Below are 19,224 nucleotides of genomic sequence, written 5' to 3' on the forward strand. Positions count from 1 at the left end.
GACTAAAATTGTAATATAACCATTCCAGTGTAATCTGACGACTCACTCTAGAGAACATTTATATTACACACAAATGCACACCCCTAAAGCATTGCTAACTGCTCCCACTTTAGATAATTGCTGCTTTTTTTAAACCCTAAGTAATGGAGGAGGAAATAGCACTCTTTTTAAAGGGGCTTTTCTGAAAAGTCAAATGTAAATACAAGACATGTGGGGAGGGTGGGACCACCTGCAAATATCCTGCAGATGGACAAATAGCCTTTTAAATTTTACTTTTTAACCATCTTGACCGTGTGTGCCTATTTGTATTGCAGATGTGAACTATTTTTGGGGGTTGATATCAGTATGTTTTGAAACTGAATTATTACATAAAATCAGAGTAACCTCTTCTCCGTCCTCCTTTTCCACACTAACTATTCTTGCCAAATATTTCTGCTGATACCAAGGTTCAGCATGGTAAAATGATGGACTCTAAAACCTCCTTCCTCATCTTCCCCATCCTGTCTTACACCTGGTCTGGCCTTCTATTTTTTGTTGGCTTTTCATAAGTAAGAACAATTTACTGTAGCGATATAAAGACTGCAGAATTTCAAAATGTTTATCTTAAGCCTTCCTTTGTTAATGTTTGGTTACACAGTAACATCAGTTGAAACAGTGGAGTCTGAGTTTGTAACATTCTTTAGGACTAGATAAGATCTTGAATGATAATGAAACTTGACTGCCACGTTTTATTAACAGGAAAGCGGAGGTGGGAGCAAACTACGATATATATGTGATAAGTGTACAATTAGAAATACCAAATGCCGAATCCTATCACTGTGTACTTGGGGGGCCAGGCTTTTGGATTTGGTTGTCATTTTAATTCCTTGAAGACTATATGTAATTATGCTCAGCAGAAGGCAAATAAAGTTTTTAAACAAAAGTGCTTCTTTTGGTATTTAAGGTTTGGTAGCAAATTTTCTACTTTGAGTTAAGTTACCTTCCCCCCAAAAATTACTAGAAAAACCTTAGGGTTGAGGTTGAGAAGCTTAAAGAAGATGCTTTTTAAGCAGTTGTCACTTATATATTTTATGTTAAAGAAATTGTCATAATTCTTCCTGAGCCAAACTGTCACTAAAATGTCCCGTGACAGAACCACTCCTCTTTTTCTGGCATTCTGCATATTGGAAGGGTTCTGTGTTGTATTTGTTTTTTAATCCTTAATTTAAAAAAAAATTAATGGTTTTAGTGTTGCTTAGCTTCAGTTTGAAGTGTAAATTTCACTAATAATTGCAATAAAAAAGAAAAGCTTTGCTCCAAACTTTTATTGTGTTGGTCATCATTACAGTTCTCCCAGCTTAGGTAAAGGGAGCCGTTGTGATACAGTGAAAACGATTGAGACTCTAAGAATCATGAAGTCCTGGGTTCAAACTATGATTGTGTAACACTCTGGACAGGTTGCTTGATGCTTTTAAGTCTCAGTTTCCTCCATTAGAAGAAGATAACAGGGCTCTTGGGACATTAAATGAGATGATCCCTCTGACAATGTGCTCCTTCCTTGGGGCTAACTCACTACTTTGAAACAGTCCAGCTTAAATATGAAATCTTGGGGTCATGAGTTTGAGCCTCATGTTGGGCGTAGAGCTTAAAAAAAAAAAAAAAAAACCTCGTCCCTTCATAATCTCCACTAAGCCAGTTTATGTCTTCCAGAACATCCCTTCTTGCTCTTATGTCTTCCTCACTCCAGTCTTCTCCCAGCTACATGTCCCCAGACTCTGTACAACCCTAACAGTACTGTTTGTTCTTGAAGGACCTTGTTACCAACACTAAAAAAAAAACTAGTTAGCTTACTAACAAATGCTGATAGGTGACACTGTATGTGTCAGTAGACAAGTTTGACAGTTGAAGAGAAACACTCTACTGGGAATTTTGCCCAGTAACTACACGGGTATAGGAAATTTTTTAAAAATCAGTAATTATAGCCAAATGCATACAGTTAAATGGAAATATGTGTAGCAATGACACAGAGACCATGCTCTGAAAAATCACAGAGGCTCTAATGTAAGACAGGCATAGAAAAGTGGCATGGTTCTCAAAGCACACTTCAGTTGGCCTGCTGCTATGATTGTTTAGGGAGACGTGAACTGGACAGAACAAATAACCAATTATATTAGAGTTCAGGGGCTTGAACTTTCTTCATAGAAAGGGGTGCTCAGTGCAGTACACTTAAGCATGTGCAGAAATGAGGTGGCAGTCCAAGAGTCCAAGGTGATTTTGCTTTTGGGGGGCTGTGCCTCTTGAACTTTAAGTTCTTGTGGTTTCCGTTGTCTGATCACTTGACAGATTCTTCATAGTTGCTGAGACTTGCATACCTTGCAGATGCTTCCAGAAAGTTAACTAGGTTTATCTGTCAATGCCAGGAAAGGACATGATCATTTTTATGATATTTTATAAGATGTTTTTATCATACGGGGGACTGAAATCTTTAGTCTTATCTGTAGAAGGAAGATGATTGGATTCCTATCTTCCATCACTTTTGTTACTTCTACAGTATCCACGGTTTACAAAGATCATTGCAACACCTTTACTCAGCAGCCCTTTTCTCGTGCTTGTCTCTATGAAAAGATCTTCCTCTAAGAATAATGCTTGAGTTCAAAATGTGTCTATAATTATAAACAAATCAGACATATTAGAGGCTTAGGATTATGAAGGCTAATATGACATCTGATTCTCAGCTAAAACAAAGTGTAACAGACTTGCTAAATGGTTTAGAAATAGCCCAAAAGTATTTGAAACTGCTAAATGTACACTATGACTCTGTCTTTACTGTAACATATCTTGCTAAATGGAGTTTGCACATTATCTTGTAAACACCAAGACTGAAAACAAAGTAGGAGTCATTTTTTTATTTTGGTGGGGGGGGGGGGTGGTACCCCAGGTTGGGAACATAGGAATAGTTCTGATGCTGCACCAGACAGGATTTCAGTAACCACCATCATTCAGGCATCATTCAAAATGTCCTTTGTATCTTATACAAATGTAGCGTTAAGGTCGTTATTTTTTTAAGATTTTTTTTTTTTAAGTAATCTCTGTGCCCAACATAGCACTTGAACTCACAACCCCGAGATCAAGAATCACATGCTCCATTGACTGAGCCAGCCAGGCACCCCAACAAGGTTGTTTGACCATGTTTATATATTTTGTTTTGTGAGTTTAATTTTTCTAATTTATTTTTGTACTTTCATAGAGATTTTATATTATGAAAGTTGGCCATCTGTGGTATCCTTCTGAATTGTATTTTTAAAAATCTAGTAGGAGGTGCTATCTAACCCTTTAATTACAAAAAGTATGACTATTGTCTACATTAAGGCCCTTTAGATACTGATTTGGAAATCTGGGGGCGCCTGAGTGGCTCAGTTGGTTGAGCATCTGACTCTTGATTTCTCAGGTCATGATCCCAGGGTCATGGGATCGGGTCCCACATCGGGCTCTGTGCTGAGCGTGCAACCTGCTTGGGAGGGATTCTCTTTTCTCTTCTCTGCCCCTCTCCCCCACTAGCACTTACTCTCTCTAAAATAAAAAAGAGAAAGAAAAAACCTGCACAAAAGTGTAACATTTTACCTTGAGTATGGCGAGCTACTTTCCATTCATTTTAACCGAGAGATTTTTTTTTCTTATGCAAGAAGAGTGAGCTCTGAGGATAAGAAGAGAAAATCAAGTGGAGGAAAAAACAAAACAAAAACCTGTTTCAACCTCCAGGGCAAATCAGCAGCAGCTCTGTAGTGGAACTAGTAGTCATTTTTGACTAATGTGCTATGCGAAACTATTAGCCTCACCTAAGTCTCCGCCCTGAGGATCTCAGGACAAATGCCAGACCAGCAGAAAAGCAAACTGGAAAAAAGGACGGAGTCAAACGGTTCCCTCTGGAGTAAGTAATAAATGTACAAGCAAAGAAATACCTAAGTGAAAGAGGCCACCTCTTTCCACCCACTCCATGTTTAAAAAAAAAAGAAAAAAGAAAGATTGGGGGGGCCCTGGCTGGCTCAGTTGTTAAGAGTATGTGACTCCTGATTCAAGCCCCACGTTGGGCATAGAGCTTACATTTAAAAAAAAAAAAAAAAAAAAAAGTAATTTCCTCTGGGACAATGATACCCAACTCTGTTGGCAAATAACTCTTATATAAAACCTCAAGATCTTCCACCAGACCTTGGAAGGAGGGTTACTTAACCATACATAGCCAGACCCAGTCCCAATTTAAAGCAAAACTCTTCTAATGTAACACCAAGTTGTTGCTTGAAAAACATTCCCGCAACCACAGCTGCCACATTCTAAAACAGCGATTTCCAGAGTTTAATTCACTAGTAAACACCTTCAGTATTTGCTGTCATTTGCCAGGCATGTTGGTAAGCTGCTTAGGACTTCACTTTGATTATCTACGTATGACAACAAAGAAGATGAAAAAAAAAAAGGCTTCAAATTTGTTCTTTGTTTTTTCTGCTTAAGAGGGGAAGAAAGGCTAAAACAGAACAGCTTTTAAGATGTTCAATTTGGTTTTCTGCATATTGGCAACAACTGATATTTTTAGCATGCTACTAAATAGGAAAAGAATGAAATTTTCACCCTGTGAATTATCTTTACGTCTATTTTCCTCTTAGATTTAAATTTTTTTTTTCAACGTTTATTTATTTTTGGGACAGAGAGAGACAGAGCATGAACGGGGGAGGGGCAGAGAGAGAGGGAGACACAGAATCGGAAACAGGCTCCAGGCTCTGAGCCATCAGCCCAGAGCCTGACGCGGGGCTCGAACTCACGGACCGCGAGATCGTGACCTGGCTGAAGTCGGACGCTTAACCGACTGCGCCACCCAGGTGCCCCCCTCTTAGATTTAAATTAAATAGAAAACAACCTCAAGTGAACACCAAAATAGGAACTGCTGTTTTGTTAGAGATACGGCCACTTGAAAGAAAAAAATAAGGAAAGATAATTTATGTAAAATCTCTCCAGAGAAAAGGAAGTTAATGATCATGGAGAAATTATAGTCCAGCATTCAGGTAGTTTATAATGTCTACAAAGATCAAGCAGCATAGTAGCATACCTCACGCTGTGTCTCTCTCTCTCAAAAATGAATAAACGTTAAAAAAATTCCAAAATGATAGAACATGGCATCACTCATTCTTAACACTCCATTTTTGGGGCGCCTGGGTGGCTCAGTCGGTTAAGCGGCCAACTTCGGCTCGGGTCATGATCTCGCGGTCCATGAGTTCCAGCCCCGTGTCAGGCTCTGTGCTGACAGCTCAGAGCCTGGAGCCTGTTTCAGATTCTGTGTCTCCCTCTCTCTGGCCCTCCCCCATTCATGCTCTGTCTCTCTCTGTCTCAAAAATAAATAAACGTTAAAAAAAAAAAAAAAAAAAACACTCCATTTTTCTTGGTCCAATCCATCAGCTGCCTGACCTTTTCTGCTAATACCTTCTTCCTTTGGCCAGGATGTGCAGGAACCTCATGAGTCATGAACACCAAGGCCACCATCATAGTCAGAGATACATGCCAAAGCCACCACCATTCTGCCATATTTGTTTACTGCTTTCAGTTATAAAATGTTTCAAAACATAAACTAAAATTTCTTCATTTCTTCCAGCAATTAATTTTTCCAAGACCTTTATTTCCCTGTCTTCTTTAACCCTAGTAAAAGAGCAATATCACAAAGTCCCATGCATGTCTGGTTTGTGAGTTATATATTAGAGTTTAGAAAATACTCTGTGGGGAAAAATATATATATTCCATGGTCAGGAAGTTTGGGAAATGTTCTAGCCTCAGTCTTCCTGGAGCACTCCAGACTCACATTTCTAATTGCCTGCCAGGCAGCGCCTGGATCCACCACAAGCACCCCAAACTTCCAAAAAGCCGACCTCATCTTCCCCTTACCTACCAAGCTCCCTTGGTTCTTCCCTCTTTCCTCTGTGGAGGTATTTATCACACCATCCCACCAATCACTGGGGTGTTAAGACTGAGGACTCTTCTGGGACTTCTCTCTTTCCCTCATCTGTCAAACCTGAGCTTGGTGCCCCAGCTCAGGTTTGATAATTGAGGGTGGCTCAGTCGGTTGAGCATCTGACTTTGGCTCAGGTTGTGACCTCGCAGTACCTGAGTTTGAGCGCAGGATCAGGCTTGCTACTGTCAGCATGGAGCCTGCTTCAGATCCTCTGTTTCCCCTCCCCCCCCCCCCCCCATCTCTGCACCTCCTCTGCTTACACACTCTCTCTCAAAATAAAAACATCAAACCTGAACTTGGCCTCTGGGGCAGATTGCCTGGGTCTGAATCCAGGCTTTACCACTATGTTATGTGACCCTGGGCACGTTCCTCACTTCTCTGTGCCTCAGTTTTCTCGCCTGTAAGACAAACATGGTAATAGCACCCACCTCCTAGGATCATTCAGCACAGTCCTCAGAAGAGGACCAGGCCAGCCTATGGGGGAGAGAGAGCGTCCTTGCCTCCCTCTCGATTTCCAGAGCCACCACTAGAGGCAGTGTAGAGTTGTAACAGGGAGAAGGTGAACCTGAGTTTCCATCCCTGTCTTTTGCAGTGCCAGTCTCCAGTTGCCTCTGAAAACGGGGATAGTGCCTGCCTCCCCTATTAGTTATCAACATTAAATGTCAACATTTCCCAAGGCCTAGAACAGTACTGGCATGGTTGAATTTTTTCCCTTCTCTTTTTAAAAAAATGGTTGGATTTTGGACGTACCTGTGTGGCTCAGTCGATGAAGCAATGGACTTTGCCTCAGGTCATGATCTTATGGTTGGTGAGTTCAAACCCTGCATGCCAGTCTCTGGTGTCAGCGTGGAGCCTGCTTCAGACCTTCTATCCTTGTCTCTCTGTCTCTCCCCCCGCCCCCACTCACACGCATGCTCCCCCTCTCTCTCAAAAATAAAAATAAAATTTAAAAAAAAAGGTTGGATTTTTGTAATGTATAGAATTTCATTTTTGTTATTATTATTATTTTGAGAGATAGAGAGTGAGTGGGGGAGGGACAGAGAGAGAGAGGGAGAAAGAATCCCAAGCAGGCTCTGCACTGTCAGTGCAGAACCTGATGTAGGGCTTGAACCCAGAAACAAACCAGGAGATTTGGTTTGAGCTGAAATCAAGAGTTAGGCACTTAACCTACTGAGCCAACCAGGCACCCCTCTAGAATTATTGAATCACTATATTGTACACTTGAAATTAATAGAACACTGTATTTTAACTATACTGGAACTAAAAGACCTAAAACAAGAAAAAAATGGCTGGGTTTTGAGCTTTGCTTCTAACACCCCAGTTACCTCCCCATGGATGCGGCCTCTCCAAATACAAGCATCATTCCATCTTTGCCATCAAGCAGATGGATGCACTTCTTGGGCAAGACAGGACCAAATGAATGTGGGTCAATAATGTTGAATATATATATATATTTCTGGAAGGTACCTGACGGGGATTGAGCCTGAGCTGGAGATTACTTTTTTTTATGTACTGTGTGTTTGTGTATGTATGTATATGTATGTGTGTGTGTGTGTGTGTGTGTGTGTGTGTATATACACACACACATACTGCAGACATATATAAAATAGGTATATATTTTTACCATGTCGATGCATAACTTTTATCAAAATATAAATGTTTAACGTGTAAATGGAGTAAACGGGATATCGTGATGCCCTCCTCTCGACCCCCCACCCCCGACGCCCGCCGGCCGCCCCAGCCCTAAGGCCCCGCTGTCCTACTTCTCGAGCCTCCCGGCCTCGGAGCCGCCCCGTGGCGGCCAACCTAACAGCCAGTGTAGGTAAGGCGAGCGCGGAGGGCGGGTGCCTAGCAACCGGGGGCGCCGAACAGAGGCGCTTGGGACGCGAGCCGGAAGTGCGAACAGGGCTGGAGGTGAGAGGACTAGTAGCGGGGCGGGTAGGGGGGGGATCTCACCCAAGCCGAGTTCCTTCCCTGTCCCCCGCCTCCTCCTTTCTCGATGCCTGCTCCTGGGTATTAATTCAAACCAAAGACCAACATACTGGGGGGGGGGGGGGGGGGGGGGGGGGGGGGGAAGGGCTGGGCTGGGACCTAGACAGACCCCAGCTCCTCCCAATCCGAGCCCTCACACACCCTCCCTTCCTCCTCCCACAAAAGGCGGAGGTTGGAGGTGGGACGACCTTATGGGGAGGGAGCCACCCCCCCCCCACGCCCGCCCCAACTCCCTAATGCCAACCTGTGTTCCCTGCAAAACTAAGTCGTCCTCTCCTTGGATGTTGGATGGAGAACAGGGCTTCTCCTCTTAGAGCCTCAGGGTCCTGGCCCAAAGCTGGGGCGAAAAAACAAAAGAAAGTTCCACACGACTTGGTTGCTGGAAGTAGGGGTGGAATAGATTAAGGGCTATTTTTCCTGCTAACGGCCCTCCCTCCACCAGCCCCACTAAGCACTTGGCAACACACACACACACACACACACACACACACACACAACCCGAAGGATTCCATTGTCCCCTTTCACCATTTTCCAGGACCTGCAGGGTCCAGGAGTTTGTGCCTGTGGATGGATGGATGGGTGGGAGGAGACTTGGTGAATACCTCCCACAAAGCTAGTAGAGTCAAGGCTGTTCCCAAGCAGGGTTCCTGCAGGAAGGGGGCTGGCACAGTAAGGACAGAAACATGTTCTTTGGGCTTTTGATCCAGAACAGGATCCCCTGAGTGGTCTCCTGCAGCCTCATTTTCCCTCTCCAGCAGAGGTGGGTGATTGGAACAGGCCTGGGGTGTTCTGACCCTTCAATCCCAGCACCATGGCCACACTAAGCGTCAAGCCCAGTCAACGCTTCCAGTTGCCGGACTGGCACACCAACAGCCGCCTGTTGTCCACCAATGCTGAGCAGCAGCGAGATGCTTCGCACCAGATCCGCCAAGAGGCCCGGGTCCTCCGCAATGAGACCAACAACCAGGTTGGAGGCCAGAGCCTAGTTGGACGGGCAATGGGGAGAGCCCCAATCCCACACCCTCTTTATCTGTCTTTGTCTCTTCCAGACCATTTGGGATGAACATGACAATAGGACTCGACTGGCAGAGAGGATTGATACGGTCAACCGTTGGAAGGAGACGCTGGACAAGTGTCTGACAGATTTAGATGCTGAGATTGACGCCCTAACACAGGCAGGGAGCCAGGGACCCTGCTGCAAAGACCTCCCCACCCTCCTCACTTTGGGATCCATGTACCCAAAGTTATGGGAGTATTGGGCAGCATGTCCATCTGAGTCACCCACTGGCCCCTCTGCTAAAGTGGGGATGAGTGCTGCTTCCCAGTAGACGGCCCCACTAGTGTCCTGTGCCCTCTCCCTTCTAGATGAAAGAATCAACAGAGCAAAACCTGCAGGCCAAGAACCTGCCTCTGGATGTGGCAATTGAGTGCCTGACCCTGCGGGACAGTCGGCGTGACATTGATGTGGTGAAGGATCCTGTGGAGGAAGAGCTGCACAAAGAGGTGGAGGTCATTGATGCCACCAAGAAGGCCTTGCAACAAAAGATTAGCCAGGCCTTCCAGAAGCTCTGGTAAGGGAGCTGTATCATTCCCATGTTCCCCTGCACTTGAAGGCTGTGTGTCTTACGTGTGAAACATGTATTGTGGGTAGTGAGCAACTGGCTCTCAGGCTGCCTCCTGCCCCTGCTGTGCCCCCAGCAGAAACCACTCGCTGATTTTAGCACTCCTTCCACCACCTGAGACACGGTCTCAGAATGCTTCCCGTGACCCGGCTTTAGGCAGCCATTGCCAACTAATTGGGAGCATGAGAGATGAAGCCTATTTTCCACCACCGCCAAGTACCTTCTTGTGAGCCTCAGTGGGTGTGTGAGCCTCAGTGGGTGTAGCTACATACATGTGTCCCCGTGAGTGTGTGCAAGCATGTGGGTGTCACCATTTTGTAGAGAGCTCCTCCAGCTGTGCTGGTCTATGTCTCTGCTGCAGCAGCTCCACTGTCAGCCCAGCTGGCCCAGCCCTCATGTCCCTTCAGTACAATGGCGGCTATGTTCTGGGACCCTGGGGGGATGGTTCCTGATCGAATCTGGCCCTTCCCCAGCCTCCTGCAGGAAGTCCGACAGCAGCTCAACTCTGACCATCGGGACAAAATGGAGACGTTGGACATTGACAGAGGCTGCCTCTCTCTCAACCTCAAGTCCCCAAACATCTCTCTGAAGGTTAATCCCACGCGTGTTCCCAATGGGTAAGAAGTGTTTCACCCAGTTTCTCCTCCCCATCTCACAGGCAATACTCTTATGACCCCAGTATCTCCTGCCACCCACAGCTCCTCCAGCCTGCAGCAGTGGGATGACTTCAGCCAGTTCAACAAGGACCGGGCAGAGGCTGAGATGAAAGGAGCGGTAGAGCTGAGGGAGGCCATCGCCCTAACTATTGCCGAGGTGACTGGCCACTCCCCACACCCTGTTCTCCCACAGCTAGTTGGTGGGCCAATTGTTCCTGTTGGCCATGTGGCATGCCATCACCTCACCTGAGCAACTTCCTCAATGGCCATGAGCTTACACCCTCCCCTTGCCCTGCCTCCCCTGTCCTTCAGACCAACAATGAACTTGAAGCCCAGAGGGTTGCAACAGAATTTGCCTTCAGGAAGCGGCTGCGGGAGATGGAGAAAGTATACAGTGAGCTCAGGTGGCAGGAGAAGAATGTGAGCCTTCTCTGTTGAGTCCCTGGGGCCCGGATGTCCTGCTGTGGGATGAGAGCCCACAGGAAGCCCTGGACAGGGTGCACCATGGTGGGTTCAGCTGGTGGAGACCGGTCACTCTGTCCCTGCAGACCTTGGAGGAGATCGCCGAGCTGCAGGAGGACATCCGGCACCTAGAGGAGGATCTGCGCAGAAAGCTACAGAACCTGAAGCTCTGCCATACCCGACTGGAGTCCAGAACTTACCGTCCCAATGTGGAACTCTGCCGGGACCAGGTGCGAGGGCTCCCCAGTGGGGCACGGGGTCCCTGCTAAGGCTTCCTCAGGATCACCCCCCAGCACATGTTTCTGGCGGAGCAGGGGTGCTGGTGGAGGGCAGTACCCAAACTCAAGGAGAGTACACTGATCTGGGCCTCCCAACCCACTCCCCTGCCTCTAGGCACAGCATGGCCTCACTGACGAGGTTCACCAATTAGAGGCAACCATTGCTGCCCTGAAGCAGAAGCTGGCACAAGCACAGTAAGTTTGGGGAGTGGGCAGCAGGGGTAGGGAGACACCGCCCACCCACGGGGCCTTTTGTTGCCTTCTGGCTTCCTCGATGTCTTCCTGACTGAAGGCCAGAGAGCTCTGCCCCGGCCTCCCAGGATCATGCAGGAGTGAGGGGTTGTTTGTGCCTCCTCCCTAGGGATGCTCTGGATGCTCTCTACAAGCACCTGGCCAGGCTGCAGGCTGACATCGCCTGCAAGGCCAACTCTATGCTGTTGGACACCAAGTGCATGGACACCCGTCGGAAGCTGACTGTGCCTGCTGAGAAGTTTGTGCCAGAGGTGGACACCTTCAGCCGTACCACAAACCGCACCCTGAGTCCACTCAAAAGCTGCCAGCTGGAGCTGGTGTAGTGTTAGGTGGCTGAGGGATGAGGGGAGGGTCAGATGGGAGATGGAAGGTGGGGGCGGGGGGCGTGGAGAGAATGAATCTAATAAACGTGGTGGTTCTCAGTCCAGATGGTTTTCTGGTGCTGCAGCCAGCAGGGAGTGAGAGGCTTCCTGGCCTTCCTGTGTGTGGAAGAGCAAAGCTGAGGAACATCATCCCGCCCCCCCCCCCACAAGCTCCTTGTTCTCAATCTGATTTCTTCCCTCCTCCCGCCTCAGGGAAGTCCTCTCTGGACTAGGCCAGCATCCCCTGGGCTCTAGCAGCGTGACCGCTCACCAGCTTTGCTCCAGCTGGACCCTTGCCTGCCCTCCTGATGCCCAGGAGAGGCCCGGGGTGGGGTGGGGGTGAGGTGGAGGGGCAGGCCTGATGGAGCCAAGAGCTGGGACAGCCCTGGGGAGGGCCGGGATTGCTGGGGCCCAGAGCGAGGCTTCCTAAAAGCAGGCCACGGGAGCGGGGTGGGGAGGTGAGGGGCGGAGACAGTGGCCTCAAGGACTGCTGTGGTCCGCTGGTCTGGCTCAGGGCTCTCCCCTCAGGGACCCTTTAGTGGCCGTCCCGCCCGTCTGTGACGTTTACGGGATTATGGAGCTAAAAGCGGAGGCCAGGCCCAAACCAGTGATGCCGGACGCCGGAGCTGCGTCTCCGGGCCGCTGGGCGGCGCTGTGGGCGCGGAGAAACGCCGAGGCTCCGGGCCGCTGGGCGGCACTGTGGGCCTGGCGGGAAGCGTTGCTCTGGGGCGCGCGCCGGCCGTACCGGAAGTGGCGACTGCTCCGCGCGGATGGCGGTGGCGGCGGCGGCGGCGATGACGGCGGCGGGCTGCGCTGGCGCTGGGGCGGCCCGCTCCCTCTCTCGCTTCCGAGGCTGCCTAGCCGGCGCGCTGCTCGGGGACTGCGTGGGCTCCTTCTACGAGGCGCACGATACCGTCACCCTGACGTCAGTCCTGCGTCACGTCGAGAGCCTGGAGCCGGACCCGGGCTCGCCGGGGAGCGCGCGGACAGGTGGGCGGGGCCGGGTGCACGTGAGGACGCGGAGGCCGGGGGTCCGCGGGGGCCTCGGGGCGGGAGGGACTGGCATCGGAGATAAGGCCGCCCGGGGCTGCGGGGACCGGGTCTGGATGAGCCGCAGGCAGCTCGGACTCAGCGCGTCGGAATTCGAGCCCCGGCTTCGCACGTCTCGCCCCAGCTCGCGGCCTGGCAACACCATCCAATCAGCCGCGCAATCCTGAAACCCCGGTGTCATTCTTCTGCATTGCGCCTGCTCCAGTGTATACGCCGCTGCCGTTTTTACTCCTTCTACCCAGTTCTCCCGAATCACATTCTCCACACATCAGGGAGAACCCTTCTCGGAAACAGATGTGACGGGGGCCTCCACCGCAGGAAGCACTGCAGTGATTTTCCCTTACCCTCAGAATAGAAACAAACCCTTTCACGTGACCTACCTGGCCGGCCCTCCCCCGACTCTCCAGTTTCACTTTCTACCACCCTTGGCCTTCTGCACTCGGCTCCTCTCACCCCAGCTTGCTCTAGCCCAGGCTTTTGCAGTGCTGTATGTATAAAGCCTGTCTCCCCTCCACTGCTCTCCTTGTGCAGCCAGGTCCTCCCTCATCCAGATATCTGACCAGCATCATGTCTGAGGTCAAGCGGAGGATGATTCTTGGAGAGCATGTAGAACAGTAAGAAAAAGGGGCCATACTCAGAACGCTGAAGGAGCAAAAGGAGCTAGAGAACGAAATGGTTTGATAGGAAATGAGGCAGGGGGCATGGGTATCGACACTACCCAAGAGAATTTCAAAATGAGGACACTAGTCAGTGGTGTCATGCTACAGAGAGTTTCAAGTCTGGTTTTGAAAAGCATTTTCAGTCGATGGGGAGCCTGGGTGGATCAGTCAGTTAAGCAACTGATTTCGGGGTTTGTGGATTTGAGCCCCGCATGGGGCTCTGTGCAGACAGCTCAGATCCTGGAGCCTGCTTTGAATTCTGTCTCCCTCTTTCTCTGCCCCACCCCTGCTTGTTCTCTTTCCCTCTCTCACTGAAAAATAAAAAATAAACATTAAAAAAAAAAAAAGCATTTTCAGTAGAATGTTGAAACCTGGAAGTTAGATTTCAATGGATTTAGGAGGAAGTAGAAAGAGGAAAAAGAGTATGGTTTAGTATGATGGGAAAGAGAGCCAGGAGCCATGGTTGAGGCAAAGATAAGATGGAGGGATGGTTTCTAATTTCATCTTTGGTTTGATGTTAAGATGAAGGGACAACATTTTAGGTTAGCAGGTGTTTTAGGACCTTTTGGATACAAGTAGCAGAAAACTCAGGACGACCTAAGCAGAAAGAGAATTCATTGGGTGACATAACTGAGAAGTCCAGAGGTAGGTCTGGTTTCGTGCGGCGCTGAAATCCAGGGGCTCAAGTCACATCAAGACCCAGCTCCTCTCCTTATTCAGATCCACATTCTTCCGGGTTGGCTTCACTCGCTCTGGCAGACCCTCCCCGTGGGGTGACCTCAGCAGTTCCAGCAGAGGAAGTCTGTCTGCAGCAGCCCCAGCAGAAATCCCAGATTGCGTCTCCTCGGCCTGGCTTGGCCATCTATCCATCCCTGAGCAAAGGAGTAGTAGGGTGTGCTATTTGAGGAGGCTGTTGGTGATGTGAACCTTATGCCCTAACCACATGGGCTGAAGATGGTAGAGAAGTGGCTCCCTGGGGACAGGCTGGGCGCAGGAACCACACAAAGGGAGAATGGGTGTTGCTCTACCACACAGGGAGGGGTTGAGGGGACAGGAGAGAAGAGGAAGAACACGTCCTCTGAGGGGCTGGGCTGGATGGACTAGAAGAGGGACTCACTTGGTCAAGGGGTAACAAAAGAGTGTGGCTGTGGCTAAGAGGGCTGTTGACTCCTCTTCCTTGTGAAGCCAGGATGGGAGCCTCCTTAAGAGTGAAAGGGAGAAGGGGGTGGGGGGGCTTGCAATACACAGAGTGGAGTGGGGCTGGGGGCTCACAGGGAGTATGCTTCCTTCTCTGTAGCCCTCTCCTCCTGCAGTAAAACCAAGTCCCAGTCTTGCTGGCTCACAGCCCACTTGAGACATCATATAACCAGTGTTGCTGAGTCAGAAGTGCCAGAGCAGTACTCCCGGGCACTGAGAAGGAGAAGTGGGGCAGGTGGAGGGAGGGTCGACCCAGGCTCCAAGTTTCGGGGAGCAGTGGGATGTGAGAGAGACGAGGGAAGGGGCCTACAACGAAGGGCTTCAGATGCCAGGGCAGTGAATTTGGCCTGATCCTGAAAGCAACAGACAGCCGTCAGGAGCAGGAGAGTGAGTTGAGGAAAGTGATAGTCTGCTTTTAGGAAGAATTTTCTGCTGCACATATAGGCTGGGTTGGAGGGTGGGGGTGGTGGTGCAGGAGAGCTACAGTCAGGGCAGGCAGAAGGGAACAGATTTTCCTTCGGAAGTCAGTGGGTCATAACTGACTCAGAATAAAGAATTGCTGAAAATCCCAAGGCCTGCAGCCCAGGAAACTGGCTGGGAGTGAGAGACTGACTTAAGGCATTCTAGAACTGGCAAATAAAAGTAGGAGGCCAGGGGCGCCTGGCTCAATCAGTAGAGCATGTGACTCTTGATCTTAGGGTCATGAGTTTGAGCCCCACATTGGATGTAGAGGTTACTTTAAAAAACAATGGCACCTGGGTGGCTCAGTTAAGTGTCAGACTTCAGCTCACGTCATGATCTCACAGTTCGTGGGTTCGAGCCCCACATCGGGCTCTGTGCTGACAGCTCAGAGCCTGGAGCCTGTTTCAGATTCTGTGTCTCCCTCTCTCTGACCCTCCCCCATTCATGCTCTGTCTCTCTCTGTCTCAAAAATAAACAAACATTAAAAAAAAAATTTTTTTTTTTAAATAAAGGAGGGGGGCAGGAGGCCAAAGCCACCACCTTCAAGCCCTGCAGTGTGATCTCACCCCCACTCCCACCCTGTCCCTGCAGAAGCATTGTACTACACAGATGACACAGCCATGGCCAGGGCCCTGGTGCAGTCCCTGCTGGCCAAGGAGGCCTTCGACGAGGTGGACATGGCTCACAGGTGAGGGGGACGGGCCTGGGGTGAGGCAAAGCAGGTGGGCAGAATAACTGTGCTTCTTGGCCAGAGTGATGATGTCGGTGCATGCTGGGACCCCCACCCTCAGCGGGACACAGTAATGCTGTGGCTTCCCAAGCCAGAGGTGACAGCCCTGCTGGGACAGGCTCCTTTGGTCCCTAAGCCATCCTCTTTTCCCAGCAGCCAGCGTTCTCTCCCAGCCCTGACAGGCATCTTTTCAACCCTAATCCTGTCTCCGTTCTCTCCCCTAGATTTGCTCAGGAGTACAAGAAAGACCCTGATCGAGGTTACGGTGCTGGAGTAGTCACTGTCTTCAAGAAGCTCCTGAGCCCCAAGTGCCGTGATGTCTTTGAGCCTGCCCGGGCCCAGTTTAATGGGAAAGGCTCCTATGGCAATGGGGGTGCCATGCGGGTGGCCGGCATCTCGCTGGCCTATAGCAGTGTCCAGGACGTGCAGAAGGTAATCCAGGTGGGCTGGCTGCTGGGCTTTCCCCTCCCTCCCTCTTCTCTGCAGGTTGGGTTCTGTGACAGCAAGTCTTCTGCCTCTGCTGCCTTTGCCCTAGTTTGCCCGGCTCTCAGCCCAGCTGACACACGCCTCCTCCCTGGGTTACAATGGCGCCATCCTGCAGGCCCTGGCCGTGCACCTGGCTTTGCAGGGGGAGTCATCCAGTGAGCATTTCCTCCAACAACTCCTGGGCCACATGGAAGAGCTGGAGAGTGACGCCCAGTCTGTCTCGGATGCCAGGGAGTGAGTATGTGGGATGGAGACAGGCTGGAAGGATGCTTATGGGTATGCATGCATTGCGGGGTCCTCTGGCCTGGCCACAATTTTAAGTTAATTTATTTATTTTGAGAGAGAGTGCACTCGTGTGTGTGGGCAGAAGAGAAAGGGAGAGAGAGAGAATCCCAAGAAGGTTCTGAGCTATTAGTGCAGAGCCCAACACAGGGCTTGATCTCATGAATCGTGAGATCATGACCTGAGCCAAAATTAAGAGTTAGGTGCTGGGGCGCCTGGGTGTCTCAGTCTGTTAAGCATCCAACTCTTAATTTTGGCTCAGGTCATGACCTCACGGTTTTTGAGATTGAGCCCCATGTTGGGCTCTGTGCTGATATCGTGGGGCCTGCTTGGGATTCTCTCTCTCCCTCTGTCTCTGCCCCTCCCTGCTCATGCTCTCTTGCTCTCTCTCTCTCTCTCTAAAAATAAATAAACATTGAGGAAAAAAAAACCTCACATATTTTTAAAAAAGGGGGGGGGGGGGCGCTGGGTGGTTCAGTTAAGCATCCCACTTCAGCTCAGGTCATAACCTTAAGGTTCATGAGTTTGAGCCCTACATTGAGCTCACTGCTGTCAGTGCAGAACCCACTTCGATCCTCTCTCTCTCTTGCTCTCTCTCTCTGCCCTTCCTCCACCTTCTCTCTCTCAGTCTTTCTAAATAAACATAAAAAAAAAAAGGATGTTTAACCCAGGCGCCCCTGAAACCTCCCTTCTTGAATTGCAGACTCTTAGGAGGGATGGGAAGAGCCCATTTGCCTTGACTCTGCTTTGAGGCCCTTAGGGTACCAGGGAATTAAAAAAGCTGCTCACTTCTAGCCCTCTCCCACTTCTTGTCAGGATGTCTGTGCTGGGTGTCAGCCTGATCACTCCCGCCTCGCCCTCCCACACCCCTTCCCCTGCCTTCCATCTCTACCGTGCTGGCTCCAGCCTCCCTGAAATCTCACCCCTGACCCACAGGTTGGGCATGGAGGAGCGTCCCTACTCCAGCCGACTGAAGAAGATTGGAGCCCTTCTAGAGCAGGACTCAGTGACCAGAGAGGAGGTGGTGTCTGAGCTAGGTGGGTAGACCCCCCCCCCACACACACACAGCCGTCACCCTCAGGGCTAGGCCTGGGCATGGGGACAGGACGGGAACCTGGAGGCATGCCTGCTTTTGTGTTTTTGCCTGGGGCTGCTGTGACAGCAGAGCCAGCTCTGTGCAGTCCCTGTGCAGGGTTGTAAGCACAGCACCTTCTTGCTCTATGGCTCCTCTAGGGCTGCAGCACCTTCAGCCTTACAGATAAATGTCCCCAGAAATGGCAGGTGGCTGCTGGTTTTGACAGTTGGTGTTGATAACTGATGCTTATTTACATGGCACTTGTCCTGTGTTCTGGGCACCTTGCAGAAGACTTTACCTGTGGCCCATTTCACCCCCACACTAGCCCTGTGAAAATCTCTGACTTCATTCCCTCTCTGCCCGAGATGTCGAATCCCAAAAACAGGAATCTTAGCCATTAAGGAACTTTTCTGATCCATGGCTAATAGGAGAGAGAGCCAGGATTTGAACCTGGGTGGTCTAATTCTAGAACCCGCGGTCTGAATTATGGCCCAGCTTGAAGCTGAGAGTATTGGCTTGGGGTGAGTGGCCAGAAGAAGCCTGGGGACATAGAGAGTGGGTGAGTGCTGTGTCCCCATACGTTGGCTTCCCTACAGGGAATGGCATTGCTGCCTTTGAATCTGTGCCCACCGCCATCTACTGCTTCCTGCGCTGCATGGAGCCTGACCCTGAGATTCCCTCTGCCTTCAACAGTCTCCAAAGGACTCTTATCTACTCCATCTCACTGGGGGGGGACACAGACACCATTGCCACCATGGCCGGGGCCATTGCTGGTGCCTACTATGGGATGGAACAGGTGCCAGAGAGCTGGCAGCAAAGCTGTGAGGGCTACGAGGAGACAGACGTCCTGGCCCAGAGCCTGCACCGGCTCTTCCAGAAGAGTCTGTGAGGGCCACAGCTGCTGGGGCTCCACTGTGTCCAGCAGGACCAACTACAGCTCAGATTGGAAACCCAGAGGCTTACTGCAGCATAGGTCGCTGCCTCCGTCATCCTGCAGTGTGGGTGGAGCATACCTCTGGGGCAGGGTCTCTGGGGGAGGTCATTGGACAGTGAGTGTGGAGGGCTGGTGCCTCCATGATGCTCGGTTTCCAGCTCACTGCAGAGCGTTGGGCAAGCCCGGCTCCTCGGGCACACGGGAGGGATCTGGACAGCTTTGATCTTGGAAGGGCATTTGTGGCATTTTCCTTTATTATCTAACACATGGGGTTGGGTGGGGGGCAGAAGTGATCAGCAGTAGCATCATTTCCCCTTGTTGGGATTTAGCCAGTTTGCCAGAGAGCATGTCTTTGGACAGAGCCCCTGGGCAGTAAGTTTACATGGATCAGGGAAACCAGCACTTGCATCTAGCTGATCTAGATACATACCTGGCCCTTGACTGTCATGGAGCTTATTAACAGCTTCCAGCAGAACTCCCAGCAATAAAATTGTTGGTAAATCCTACCACTGGTTCCTAAATCTCTCCTGTGCCCTGGATTCTGTCCACTTCACCCCACCCTTGACCTTCTCAAGCCTGGTGCCTCTTTATCGGCTCTGCCAGGAGCTAGGAACCCAAGGCTGCTGAGATGTCAGGCAGATTCCTCCAGTTCTTCCAATTGTCTGCACAGCTGGTTCATCCAGGAAGGGCAAAGTGAGCATGATTTTGTCCTTTGGTCACTCAAAGTGGCCCAGGCAGTGGGCGAGACAAGCCAGAT

The 19,224-nt window shown here is 50.1% G+C and overlaps 2 protein-coding genes and 1 long non-coding RNA gene across 5 annotated transcripts; 2 read left to right on the forward strand and 1 right to left on the reverse strand.

The window, feature by feature from the left end:
* Window positions 1–7,817: 7,817 nt before the first annotated feature.
* TEKT2 (tektin 2) lies at window positions 7,818–11,553 on the forward strand. Of its 2 annotated transcripts, none has more exons than XM_045476718.1 (10): window positions 7,818–7,882; window positions 8,668–8,927; window positions 9,010–9,135; window positions 9,326–9,531; window positions 10,056–10,199; window positions 10,281–10,395; window positions 10,551–10,658; window positions 10,787–10,930; window positions 11,094–11,173; window positions 11,340–11,553. In XM_045476718.1, exons 2-10 carry the CDS (start codon window positions 8,772–8,774, stop codon window positions 11,551–11,553), a joined length of 1,293 nt encoding a protein of 430 aa, XP_045332674.1. In that variant the 5' UTR covers window positions 7,818–7,882; window positions 8,668–8,771. The 2 variants fall into 2 exon arrangements, with proteins under 2 accessions (XP_045332674.1, XP_045332675.1); XM_045476719.1 differs by having other exon boundaries at window positions 7,864–7,882; window positions 8,673–8,927.
* On the reverse strand, window positions 11,525–12,438 carry LOC123597605. Of its 2 annotated transcripts, none has more exons than XR_006712173.1 (2): window positions 12,338–12,438; window positions 11,525–11,709 (listed from the first exon to the last, which is right to left on the reverse strand). It is a non-coding gene; the product is annotated as an uncharacterized LOC123597605 (long non-coding RNA). The 2 variants fall into 2 exon arrangements; XR_006712172.1 differs by lacking the exon at window positions 12,338–12,438 and adding an exon at window positions 11,864–12,149.
* On the forward strand, window positions 12,315–18,973 carry ADPRS (ADP-ribosylserine hydrolase). The gene is made up of 6 exons (XM_045476720.1): window positions 12,315–12,582; window positions 15,552–15,648; window positions 15,915–16,122; window positions 16,226–16,410; window positions 17,395–17,495; window positions 18,130–18,973. The coding sequence occupies exons 1-6, from the start codon at window positions 12,363–12,365 to the stop codon at window positions 18,420–18,422; spliced, it is 1,104 nt and encodes a 367-aa protein (XP_045332676.1). The 5' UTR covers window positions 12,315–12,362; the 3' UTR covers window positions 18,423–18,973.
* The last annotated feature ends 251 nt before the right edge of the window (window positions 18,974–19,224 follow it).

Source organism: Leopardus geoffroyi, chromosome C1, assembly GCF_018350155.1.
Source record: "Leopardus geoffroyi isolate Oge1 chromosome C1, O.geoffroyi_Oge1_pat1.0, whole genome shotgun sequence".
Lineage (NCBI taxonomy): Eukaryota > Metazoa > Chordata > Mammalia > Carnivora > Felidae > Leopardus > Leopardus geoffroyi.

Bases quoted from the DNA above. Each gene is read 5' to 3' on its own strand.
- TEKT2 (XM_045476718.1), top strand. From the start codon at position 8,772: ATGGCCACACTAAGCGTCAAGCCCAGTCAACGCTTCCAGTTGCCGGAC. The intron at 10,931-11,093 runs GTGCGAGGGCTC...CCCTGCCTCTAG, and splicing joins TGGAACTCTGCCGGGACCAG to GCACAGCATGGCCTCACTGA. The intron at 11,174-11,339 runs GTAAGTTTGGGG...CCTCCTCCCTAG, and splicing joins CAGAAGCTGGCACAAGCACA to GGATGCTCTGGATGCTCTCT.
- ADPRS (XM_045476720.1), top strand. From the start codon at position 12,363: ATGGCGGTGGCGGCGGCGGCGGCGATGACGGCGGCGGGCTGCGCTGGC. The intron at 12,583-15,551 runs GTGGGCGGGGCC...CTGTCCCTGCAG, and splicing joins GCCGGGGAGCGCGCGGACAG to AAGCATTGTACTACACAGAT. The intron at 17,496-18,129 runs GTGGGTAGACCC...GCTTCCCTACAG, and splicing joins GGAGGTGGTGTCTGAGCTAG to GGAATGGCATTGCTGCCTTT.